The sequence below is a fragment of the Hippocampus bargibanti genome, linkage group LG03 (assembly GCF_051943395.1).
Source record: "Hippocampus bargibanti isolate YZ-2025 linkage group LG03, ASM5194339v1, whole genome shotgun sequence".
Classification (NCBI taxonomy): domain Eukaryota; kingdom Metazoa; phylum Chordata; class Actinopteri; order Syngnathiformes; family Syngnathidae; genus Hippocampus; species Hippocampus bargibanti.
This window is the reverse complement of record NC_142736.1, coordinates 28,381,079-28,393,365: the sequence shown is the minus strand read 5'-3', so window position 1 is coordinate 28,393,365 and position 12,287 is coordinate 28,381,079. Positions and strand designations below refer to the sequence as shown.

Sequence of the window (12,287 nt, the reverse complement as noted above, 5' to 3'; positions counted from 1 at the left end):
ACTAACACTGCTGCAACTGATGGAAGATGATAGGAAAGCATGGAGACTCCAATAAAACTCTCTGAAGACTTTCAGTTTTGACAAAAGTGCTAATTGTTTGGCGTAAGGACCGCCGCAATGACTTTTGGGCTTTTCCTTGACTGGTGCGCCGGCCATGTTTGAATTTTCATTAACCCTTCCAATGACAACGTACAGTATACATTGATAACATGATAAGCCGTCCTCTGTCGTTACCGCAGTCCTTTAAAGGTCTCAAATGGGGCGCGGGGGGTGTTGGAGTTTGGAAGTCCATTCTTAACTGTTTCTAAATCTTTCATGCACACTACAGTTGACAGTTAAAGGATTCTTTATAATCCATTTCTTAAATTTATTATTGAGGTCAACTGGTTCGCACATCAGCGTCCTAGTGCAGACGCACAGGTTACATTTCGTTTCTATCCTTCCTGTGTGGAATTTGCATGTTCTCCCTGTGCTTCCGTGAGTTTTCTATGGGTACGCGAGCTTCCTCCAACATTATAAAAATCTGCCTGGTAGGTTTAACAGAACACATTAAATTGTCCCAAGGTATGATTGCAAGCACGGATGATTGTTTGTCTATGTGTGCCTTGTGATTGGCTGGCAATTGGTTCAGGGTGTCCCCTGCCTACTGCTCAAAGACAGCTGGGATATGATCTAGTACTCCTACGACCCTCATGAGCTGAAACGGATTTGAAAATAATGGATGGAGGAATTTTGTATTGATAGAGTCAGAGGTTGCAGGTGGGATTGGCACTCTGTAAAACCCAACTAGATATAGTAGCTCTGTGATTGGCTGGCAATTGGTTCAAGGTGTCCCCAGCCTACTGCCCAAAGACAGCTGGGATAGGCTCGAGTACTCCTATGACCCTCATGAGCTGAAACGGATTTGAAAATAATGGATGGAGGAATTTTGTATTGATAGAGTCAGAGGTTGCAGGTGGGATTGGCACTCTGTAAAACCCAACTAGATATAGTAGCTCTGTGATTGGCTGGCAATTGGTTCAAGGTGTCCCCAGCCTACTGCCCAAAGACAGCTGGGATAGGCTCGAGTACTCCTACGACCTTCATGAGCTGAAACGGATTTGAAAATAATGGATGGAGGAATTTTGTATTGATAGAGTCAGAGTCAGAGGTTGCAGGTGGTATTGGCACTCTGTAAAACCCGACTAGATTTACTTGCTCACATTCCCGGGAATGCTTCCATCCCTTAGTAACTACAGGATATCCTCCAGTGACAAGTCTCCCATTAGTGTCAGTACCTAGCAGACCGCCGGCCTCTTTTCGATGGTTCCGCGTCAACACCTTCAAACCTTTCTAAGGTCGCACCGTGCGGTGGGAGGTAATTCTCCCTGTCCCCCCACGACTCCACTTGTGGCAATCGTGATCGATTCAATCAAAAGTATTTTTAGCGTTCACTCCATCCTCCGTCGTAGCACCCTCCAGGGCTTGGTCTCTGCAACCTTTGGTTTACTGGATGTTGATAAGGGAGACTCATGACATGACTGTCCACACACAGTTATGAGTCACACTAGCACTGCAGCAGCGTTTAGGTTATTTTTTGGGCTCTTGGAGTTTGAGGCATGAAAAGAGGAAAGTTAGTGATATATGATGTAATTCCGTGAGAATAAACTAAGTTGTTGCAACCACACTCGGAAAAGGCTTTTTGAATATTGTGATGTACAAGTGTTGGTCTAACTTTTTAATAGAATATCCTACATCCTTGAGGTTATAAAATTCAAGACACATTTTTTAAGGTATATTAAGGTAGCTCCCAAACTGTGGAAAGCCATAGTGAGAGTTGAAACTTGAGCTTTGTTAAAGTTTGGATTGTCATTGGGTGCGCTATTATCATTTCTTGACTGGGTTTCCATTAGCGCAGAAGAAAATAAAAATAGGTAAAAATATCGGCACAAATAGGACACAATCTTTATCATACCTCAATATTTGAAAAGCCCAAAGACGAAATAATTGAAACTATGTTACACATTGATAAAAAATATAATGTTTCAACCGTTACATTTTCATCCCTCCATTTTCTATTGTACTTTTCCACACAAGGAACACGGTGAGCTGTAGTCTGTCCCAGCTGACTCTGGGCAAAGGTCGGGGTACCTCCCGGACTGGTTGCCAGCCAATCACAGAAAACCTGGAGTAATAAACTAAAAAAAAAGCTGTTTGATTTATATGCGACTAAATACATATACAGCGGGCGTCATGTCCTGTGTGTGCACTGCACCTCATTATCTCGGCTTGTGGGGAAGCTTTAAAGGACAACCGACGTCTCTGGACAATTGTGTCCATAATTTGTAAAATGTCTTGAAATGACTTCTACTGAGCATATTCTACAAAGATTCCACCTACATTTTACGTTTTAAGACTCTCGCTGAATATTCCGCAAGTCTTGTTTTTGAGTTGGTGACGAGTCCTTACGTTACGTCCCTGAAGGAACGCCCCTGACCGAAAAAAGGACACATTGTAGCAGTCGTTCCATCACGTCAATGCATTTTGCTGTACTTTGGTCTGAAAATGTCATATAGGACCAAAAAGCGGCAGAAGAGGGCGACAAAGCTCCATGTAAGGAATTACTCAGCCTGTGGAAACGGGCTGATTAATTCCTTACACGGCTTTGTAGCCATGTTCTGCATTTTTTGGGTGCAACATTTCCCACCCCTGATGCCTCAAAATTACACAGAATAAATTATTTAATCGATTGCCAACATGTATGCTTTCTTCTTCAGAACAATTTGAATCATATTCATAACTGGACGAGTAACAAGAAAGCATATTCTCCGAATCTGAGGCCATTGTTTTGATTCTCGAGCAAGGCAAGACGTATTGCCGTGACACCACGAACATGGGGGCGGGACCTTCTGAAACTGGCCACTTCCGGTTTCAAATTGAAGTACTTATTAGACACTTTAAGTCATTTTTATTGGTGTTTTGCATTTGACTAAAACATCATACTGTGTGTTTTGGGTATTTTAGATGCTATAAAACGTTTTTCTGATGTCAGTTAGGAAACAAAAAAGTGACGTCGGTTGTCCTTTAATGAGGGGGAGATTGCCATAGAGTACCTATGTGTGTGTGTTTCCGTGAGTGACTCCATGTTATCCTTGCAAAGGTCTTGTTAAATTAGGCTGCTGCGACCGAGTTGATGGGGCTCAGCTGTGGGAGAGAAACCTGCTTGGATGTGTGCATATCGGAGATGAGCTGCCATGCATGAGACCAACTAGTTGAAACATATCCCCCGTCCTTGTCTGCCTTCAACTTATTTTGGGCTAAAATCGAAACAAATCTGAACATTTTTTCAACCCTCGCAATCACAGTACGCAAAGACTTGATATTTGTAAGTCTCTAGAAAACTTTTATGAGCGATTACACTGTGGTGTGGGCTGTGTTATGAGTGATTTTTTTTTTTCCCCTCCCCTGAGCTGCTTATGAAATATGTCAAATGTTTCTGACTGCATTATGTGTGTTGTGTTTGGTCATTCTGAGTCCACCACACATAGAAAGCAGTAAGAGGAAACATGCTGATTCTCTTTCCTGCCCTTGCATTTGTGGCATCTCTTACCTTTTAACAAAAATCATTGGGATGATAAAGTGCCTGTGTGTGTATTCGACACTCTGTCGAAGAAAAGGGCATGACAATTGATTGACGGGAAGGAATTTTGAGTAAGAAAATTGAGTGTGCCCATCAGAGACCGACATAATGGTGAGCTAAGGTGAAGCTGTGCTACATTGGTTCACGGGTACAATTCCTCCGAGTAGCTGCTCAAAAGAACCTTCGTTTGAAAAATCAAAACAAAACAGAATTAAAATAGTGTTATGCCTCCCTGCACGCAAACGGTCTCAACAGTACCAAGATCATTATACACATACTTTCTGCCACAATTGTAGAATTGCATGAGAGTATTGGGGAAGATGCTACTTGAACTTACCAAGTTTTAATTGTAAGCATGTAACAATGCTAAATAATGCTTATCAAAGGCCACTTTAGCAATAGAAATGACTGCTGATGAAAACCTGTCCAATATATTAAACCCGACTGCCATTTTTAAGTGACACAACAGTCTTGTTTGGTGCTACAGTAATTCAATATTTTTTTTGTAAACTGTGCCAAATGTAGATACATTCAACATCTGAAAGAGATGTTCCCATGTTGATCCAATAGCAGCCATAGAAGACAATAATGAGCATATCTGTGATCACGTGTTTCATTTCCATTCTCAGTGGTGAAAATTTGACTTATATATATATATTTTTTTAAATGGTGAACGTGCCACACCACAAGCATACTGCCATTTACCCGCTGAAGTTGAATCAGAGGCAGATGCTCTGTTTACCTTCACTTCAAATTTAGAGGATGAACCACAGCTTGCGTGTCACGCTAATGACTCGGATGACTGTGAATCAACACAGACAACCCGCGCTTAATGAAAGTCTGAGTTTGGAAAAACAAAAGGCAACGTCTTGCCTTCCATCAAACAGTTTTTCTGTGTCGCACATTTGCGCAGCAGACGCACATATTTCGGGCCGAACGGAACAACACGGGCGTCGGGAAAACATTTAGCGGCATGATTTTGGAAGACAGAGTGAGTTTGTTGGGACACACATGCTGCAGTAATCTCCACAGTGAAATGCAGGCAAGCTCACTTGCGCCCCTCTTCTACCTGCATTCAAATACATTATAATTATTATTACTATTTTTAATAATAATATTACAATAGAGTGATATAAAATAAGGGGTTGGAGGGATTTACCTTACTGGAAGTCTTTTTTGGTATCCTATTTGGTTTTTTGTAAGATAAGGTTTCAAAAGGTATACATAGATACACATGATAAATAAGCACAGTCTATACTGTACATTTGAGAATCAACAATATGCGATCCCATATGACATGTACGATTTTAGCAAAAAAATGTAGATCACTTTTGTTGAGACACACAAAACACCTTGGATGCAGGTGTCAGTGCATAGGTGCCTGCAGACAAAAATATTTGAGTATTGAACTGCCCTCTCCTGTCATGAAATGACAGTCCTTTAAATAGAGATCATTTTCACACCCTCCTCGATTAATCACTTAAATATACCTCTATCTATATACATAACATAAATAAGAATAGGACAAAGCATAAAAGGTTGCTACCTGGTAAAGTGTCTTTTAAATCACAGCGAGATTAAGCTAAAAGAAAAGGCGAAACACGGTGACATCTGATCAAAGAAAATGAAAGCAATCCCACGTGTGATAAAGTTTGGATGTGTTTCAGTCTGGAGGAGCACAGGAGGGTGTGATCAATCCTCACAAATTGGAAGGAAGCTTTGAGTGGGCAGTTTGAGTTTCAAGATCTGACAAGTAGGCAGAGGTGCCCCTCTGGAGCGACGGGGACGGCGAGAAAACTACAGAGTGAGTCTGATGGGGATGGCCCGGAGAAAGCTGAATTGGAGGAGTCAAATGACCGGGAACCGAGCTACATGTCTTGGATTTGAGAGTGGGCGAAGAGAAAGGTGAGTGGTAGTAACCTGTTTCCACAGAGGAGCAAGGAGTTTGGTGCCATAAGGCTTGGGCCACCTCTTGGGGAAGAGACGAGTGTGAGCTAGATAGCAGCTTTAGATCCTCAGAAAAACGACCGGGCTGTGTGTCTCTTCCTGCGGTGTGTGTCTGGACAGAAGGTTGTGAAGGAAGAGAGGACTGGGGCATGAGTAGGGAACTGTGGGATCCTGTGGCACTGGATGGGTCATTGAAGTGGAAAGTCCTACTTGTCACCGGGCTTTGAATAGTTGGGCTCGGTGCCGCCGGAGTAAGGCATGGCGAGACGTTTGCTGAACCGTACTGGGCCAGGGAAGCCAAGGCAGACCTCTCCAAAGACAATTGGTGCGGAAGATATCCGGACTGGAGTCCTGCCAGGCTAAAATGCCCAAGTGATGACGGTGATCCCTCGCTGGGCTGCTGGCCATTGTCCCCTTTGCTTGAAGATGTGAAACTGTGTGTTGGGGAGTGGAGGAGATTCAAGCCACTTGTAGTCCTGCCCCCTCCAGCAAATTGTTGCAATGGGGCCACTTGAGGAGGCTTGGGCGGTGGCTGATTGTAGAGAAGCTGTCCTGGCATGGAGCTGGAAGAGGCAATAGATATTGTGCTCTGACATCGTGCAGAAGAAATAAGTCCCTCTGTAGTGCCACCAGAAACTCCACCTGAAGGACTGTTTCCTGCATGGCCGTCAACAACGCCCTCCGTCATCCTGTTATGTGCTGCAATCCCCCCTCCTCCTGCACCACTTGGACCTACACCAATGTAGCCCATTGCAGCTCCACTGGAAGCCCTTCCCAGAGATCCCCCTCCAGGATTTGATATTAAACAGTCACTCGCGATACCAATAAGGGAACCCACTGCTACTTCTCCGTTCGATCCTCCAGAAACCTTTGATATTACAGGAGGTCGCCCCAGCGACCCGCTATTGATCACTGCTACACTTAATTTTTCAGAAGTCCCACATACTAGGCCACGAGAAGTCTTCTCTAATGACCCTGCGGTGGTTGTGGAGACCAGTGAATCTCCAGAAGCCTCTCCTACTCTCCCAACAGAAGCCCCCCCTAATGTGGTGGTTAATAACATTGATTCTAACGAGGTCCCTTCCATTGAACCGCCAGAAGCTCTTCCTCTGAATAATTCACCAGAAGCCCTTCTTAATGATGAAAGCGAGACCCCTCCCAAAGATCTTCTGGCTGGATCTGCTACTGACACACCGGTAACACTGCCTGAAATCCCTTCTGCTGTTCTGCTACAAGGATCAAGTGTTGATCCTTCAGATACCCCGACTGGTAATTCCCCTGAGATACCCCCCACTGATCCACTGGGAGAAGCTCCCAATCTGAAGAGTTTCAACGTACTCGCTTCGGTCATCGCGGCTGTAAAATCCTCACTGGCCCATCCGCTCGCCCCTTCTGTAAACCCTCCAACTGCCCCACTCAGAGGCCAGTCTGCTGCACCGCCACAGGCGCCGACTGCACTTCCGCTTATTCCTGACCCTGTACTTCCACCTGTCGATGTTTGGTGGAACAAATTGGATAAAGGCGGAGTGGTGGAACGAAAAGCCTGTTGATGCTGTGGATGTGAGTGCAGCTGGGCCAAACTCGATGAGGGCGAACCGGACGATGAATATGGTTTTCGAGGAAGTACAGAGGAACCACTCACATTAAACCCTGACTTTGTCTCATTCAGTCCATGTTTGCTTCCACTACCTGAACCCTGTTGGCTAGAGCTAGTTTCCCCTGAACCTGATTCAACATGCTGAGCCTGAAAAGAGGCCAGTAATGACATGTCCACACCGGTGCGTCGTTTCGAAGGTGTGCTGGCAGGGGACTCCCCAGCAGACCCAGATGCTGGTGAAGACAGTCCAAAAGTGTGAAACTTCTTTTGCCGACTGGGGGGATCCTTCAAGGACCCTAGCACTGAAACCGGAGGCCTGAAGAGAGTCGATGGAAGGTGGGGATGGTGTGTGAGAGCAATTGCGACTGAGGTGGTGGCGGCCGCCGCCTGGAGAGGCGCCTGGATCAGTGGGGCCCAGATGACAGGTGTCGGCGAAGGTGGCGTCTGGGGAGGGGCGTTCTGCAGGAGGTGGGCACAGTGGGCCATGTCCCTGTCGTGCTGCACAATTTGTTGGATGATTTCATTCTCCTGGTAGTTGAGGACACCCGAGCTGAGGTCATGCTGCACCTTATGCTGCAGGATGGAATTTTTCTTGCCTATCAAAGCATACAGTGAAAGAAACACACAAACAGACAGCGACAGCGGAGAAAGAAAGGGAGGGGAACAAAAAAAACAAGAATGAGCATATCTTGTCAGCAGATAGTGCTCGGCTGACATTTTATTTTTTTGTGTACTCGAGCGACAATCTTATTTTACAGTATCCCTCGCCTGCGGAAGCCAGCACAAAAAAGGTGCAGAGGAATCACAGCAAAATGCTCAAGAGATAATGAGATTGCCGAATGCAATGAGGATGACAAAGTGCAGACAAACAGAAATTGCAATAAAAGACATGTGGGATACAAACCACTCAGAAACAAGGAAGCATGACAGCCGCAAACTGACTCAGTTTATGTCTCAGTAACTCTTGACTGTGCAATTCCATAGACAAATAACCCCTTATAGAAATTGATTCATATTCATTTGGGTGGATTTTAGACCACAAAGGAAAAAAAGCTAAAATCAAATAAACTGACTGACTGAATGAATGAAAAACTATGTATGTTGTGGTGATTATTATGAGTAAAGTGGAGTGAACAAATACATCAAGAAACTAATAGTAATTCAAATTCAAATGGTCTTCAGTGGGATATTTGGTAAATACTGTACATGAATAAATGCAGTAAATTACCTTATTTGTCATTTAATATACATTTTAACCCATCAATTCGACAAGATTTAGCATGATATATTATGTTTTTGTCAGGTAACAAAAAAATCAACACTGTCATGGTTGATTTGTTTGGAACCAGCAGGTGTGTCAGTTAGGCTCCTACTACAGCTGCATACCTGCTGGTTATTATATCATTAGTAGAGTTCCTGTTGAAAGGAGTCCAGGGCCATTGTTTCTGTTGTTATTGCTCCTTTTGGTTTGCGTTTATTACGTCATATTTTTTGGCTTGTGCCATGGGTTTTGTGGTTACTTTGTATATGGATTTGTTTTTGTCACGGTTTGATTGATGCATTTTGTCAAGTTCACCGTAGTCTTCCCTCTGCTTCTGAGGTTCCTCCACCAACACCGTTGGTGACAAACAGAATGTGTTTAAAAAAGAGGACATGATCTTTCAATGTTCCAAAAATATCCCCATCCCCCCCCCAAAAAAAAATGATAATGCATTGTTGTAATATATCATGATTTACCATATGTGATGATTTTATGGTTCAAAATTGTTTTAAATTCTAAGAATTTACCTGATTTGAAAATGTTATTAACTTGCCAACACCGCTCTCAAAGTCAAGTATGTCAAGGACTGCCAAGGTCCAACAGACTAGCTGATTCCACACTCCCTCAGAAACCGCACAACGCCCTGACCTCTAAGTCCATTAGCCATAATCGAGCGGTGACAGGGTCAATTGGTAGGCCTGCCATTCTCAATTCCGGCCTGAATAACCCCAAGATATTCCAAATGCAATTAGATGCAGATCAAGCCGTCTGTTATGACCGCTTGCTAAATGCGGCTGGGGCGCTTCCTCCGAGGACAACCCACCAATCCACCTGCTTGCTAATTGCTCGCAAAACCTCTAATCAGATTGTGCGTGTCCATCGAGTAAGTCATTAATTTGTGCGTCAGCGCTATACGGTACGCCGGTGACTTTATTAAGAGGGAGAGGGATGTACAGGCAGGATAAAGGGCTGTACACAGGAGACCATCTCGAAGATCGCTATCAGCCCGTCGTATATTTTCGAGGCAGCCATTTGCTACAAAGACCCCCCCCCCCCCCAACCCCCTTCCTATAAGCAATGTCTCTTTCCTCCCCGCTAAACATAGCCGAAGATAAAAACCGAGTAGGCGAGTGACGGCTGAGTGATGATACGGACGTGCCTCTCATTGTGAATATTTTATTTGCACGGCGCTTTGAGTAGACTGATGGATATGCTGAGAATATCAATTGTCTGCAATGTGGAGCAAACGGGGAATTCAAAAGCTTTGACGGAAGTTTTCAATGGCTTGGACGAGTGCTCAAATGTCATGTTGGCCCGACAGTTTCCAGAAAAGTGGGTGGCTGGGTGGGGAAGTCACCCACATCCACGTCGTATTACATTTAAATTTCGCTACCCGTAAAAGTCAAAGTTAGCACTGTTATTTTTATTTAAATGTAATCTCTGTGATCAAAAGGAATAGTATTTAATTTTAATGCTTGTCATTATAAATTGCTGACATATAGTTGAACATTATAAAATAAAGGGTTTCTTTTATTGAACAAGAAGATTCCTTTTACAAGAATAAATGTGCATGTTTTAAAATTAATTTTAAACCTTATATATGTATGGCTAATAAAAGCTATAGCAGTTTTGTTTTATTGCTGTGAGGATTATAGGGGGATGCTTGGAAAAAATCGTCCTAGACTCCAAAACTTTGAGAGCACCAGCCTTCCAAAACTGATGCAGCAATCATTTTCTTCTCGTTCAGATGGCAGTATGCTGGCTCGAACACGGTTTGCTGATTTTATACCTGTTCGTTACGGTTAAGGTGGAGATAAGAGACCAATCCTTACCAATCCTGTCCAGTCTGTCTAAGGCAACTGTCTCAAAGGCCCGTCGCATCATGGGATACTCCTCTAGGACCTCGTTGAAGTTGTCCACCGACAGCGAGTAGAGACGACAGTATGTATCAGCTCGCACGCTGGCTGTACGTCTGCCGCGAGTCAGCAAACAAATCTCTGGAATGAAATAAAAAATAATAATGTGATGCAATCCTATCTTTTAACTAATTCACTGCCAGATGTGCAAAATTATTTTTTGTCATTGTCACTTGATTTCCAGGACTCACAGAATATTCACTTTTAGGACTACATAAACATTCAATACAGCGTTAGAAAGCTTTTATCAGCAAAAAAAGTTAATTCCAAAATTATATGGGTCTGTAGTTATTTGAGCTTGAAATGAGGGCGACTGTCCAAAATAAAATTCAATACATACATATTGGTTTATATTGTGCTCTAACAACAGCTGAAGCTGGAACAAAGCGCTAACATTGAAAAAAAGGGAAATGCTTCCCCTTGTGGAACATTGCCAGAGATCTGGCCAGTGCTTTATCGACACCCAAGCATTAAAAAACAAAACCAGAACAATTCAGGAATAGCGCTCTACATCATATTCTCAATTCCTATTAAATTCGTATATGGCAGTGAATGAGTTGTGATTGACACTTGCAAACATACGAAAAAGAAATAAACCTCACTGAAAAATTCTTCCTTAGACAAAACTTTGAGGCACCGCTTGCAGTATATCATCCTACCGAAGGTCTGCGAGGTCCGTCAGTTCTTCAATGATTCTGTCAGTTTTTCTGTCAGAATAATGAGATCTGTCCTGTGTCATCTACCATAGCTACTCAAGCAACTAATGGTCCATTTAACAGGTTTACACTAAGTTTGCGCATCTGCCTTCAGAGTGTGCAATTACATGTACGCTTGTGTGTGTGTGCGCGTGTGTGTGTGCTTGCGTGTGTGTGTGTGCTTGCGTGTGTGCTTCTGTCCACACTGAATGAGTATGCAGGCATGATTGCGAGACCACTGTTTAATGCATTATTTATGAGAGCTTTGCAGTTTTAGTGGGGGTGATAATAGAGGCTCGATATTCTATATATATGCATATGGAGATATGAAGGGACCTACAATGCGAACTTTTGGGTTATTTCATTGTATTTTGGTGTGTGTGTGTGTGTGTCCATTTCATCCAATAGTTCATTCGCCGGTCTGCTATGCCACTCTCTGTTTCTCTGAAAGCCATTTCCAGTTTATCCCCTTCATATTCCGTATGTTGGCAACCCCCCCCCCATACATACAGATTTCTGGTGCCAACGAGGCCACGTCTCTTTTAATCAATAAAAACATTTGCAACGGCGGCTGCTGTTTACGTTTGGCTGAGAGGGTATGATAGTGGCGTGTGAGAATGCGGGCGCGAGGTGAAGCACAATGCTGAGGCTGCGTTAAAGGCTGCTAACAATCACGGTGAATCACATCAATGCCCCTCTACCGCCACCGACTATTTTCCTGGGGGAAAAAAAGGCCGTAGCGTTCATGCTTTCACTTTCTCACCTGCGTCGCTTCTTATCCAGAGTAATTTGATTATTTGCAGTGGTTAACAAGTCTGCCTCATAGAGCTTGAGGAATGTAGCGAGGCAAAGCTAGCCCTAAGAATTCTGGTGTTACAACAGAATTCTTAGATTGTTACCACATAGTCATGCTGATGAGGTGATACCAGGGCGACTGGTGCAATCAGGGCCAGTCATAGACCATAATCAGTCAGGACTAAAGAAGTAATCAGTGTAGCCTCAGGGAATAGTCCTCTACTCCTTCCAACCTTGGAGCAGGGACCTATCAAAGCAGAGATCTGTCTGCGCCACCGCTGGACAATAGGGATATATATAGGGCCAGAGCTACCAGCAAATTTTAGTTCGCTGACGAAGCCTCTTGGATAAGAAGCGAAATGTCAGACACCTTCAAAGAAGTACAGATGACGGCTGAAAAGACCTTTTCATCGACGGGTCCATTATTTTGGATCGGGTTGAAGCTAGACTTCAATTT

General features: G+C 43.7%; 2 protein-coding genes across 3 annotated transcripts in view; one reads left to right on the top strand and one right to left on the bottom strand.

Annotated features, from left to right (window-relative positions):
* The window catches only part of rec114 (REC114 meiotic recombination protein), a 145,854-nt gene that overhangs the window by 27,825 nt on the left and 105,742 nt on the right, over positions 1 to 12,287 (top strand). The window lies entirely within an intron of this gene.
* The window catches only part of hcn4 (hyperpolarization activated cyclic nucleotide-gated potassium channel 4), a 95,272-nt gene continuing 86,420 nt past the window's right edge, over positions 3,436 to 12,287 (bottom strand). Inside the window, exons 7-8 of the mRNA XM_088992955.1 lie at positions 10,257 to 10,421; positions 3,436 to 7,759 (exon numbers count right to left, since the gene is read on the bottom strand). Of these exons, the coding sequence (XP_088849081.1) occupies positions 5,319 to 7,759; positions 10,257 to 10,421 (2,606 nt within the window). The 3' untranslated portion in view covers positions 3,436 to 5,318. The remainder of the gene's footprint in view (positions 7,760 to 10,256; positions 10,422 to 12,287) is intronic.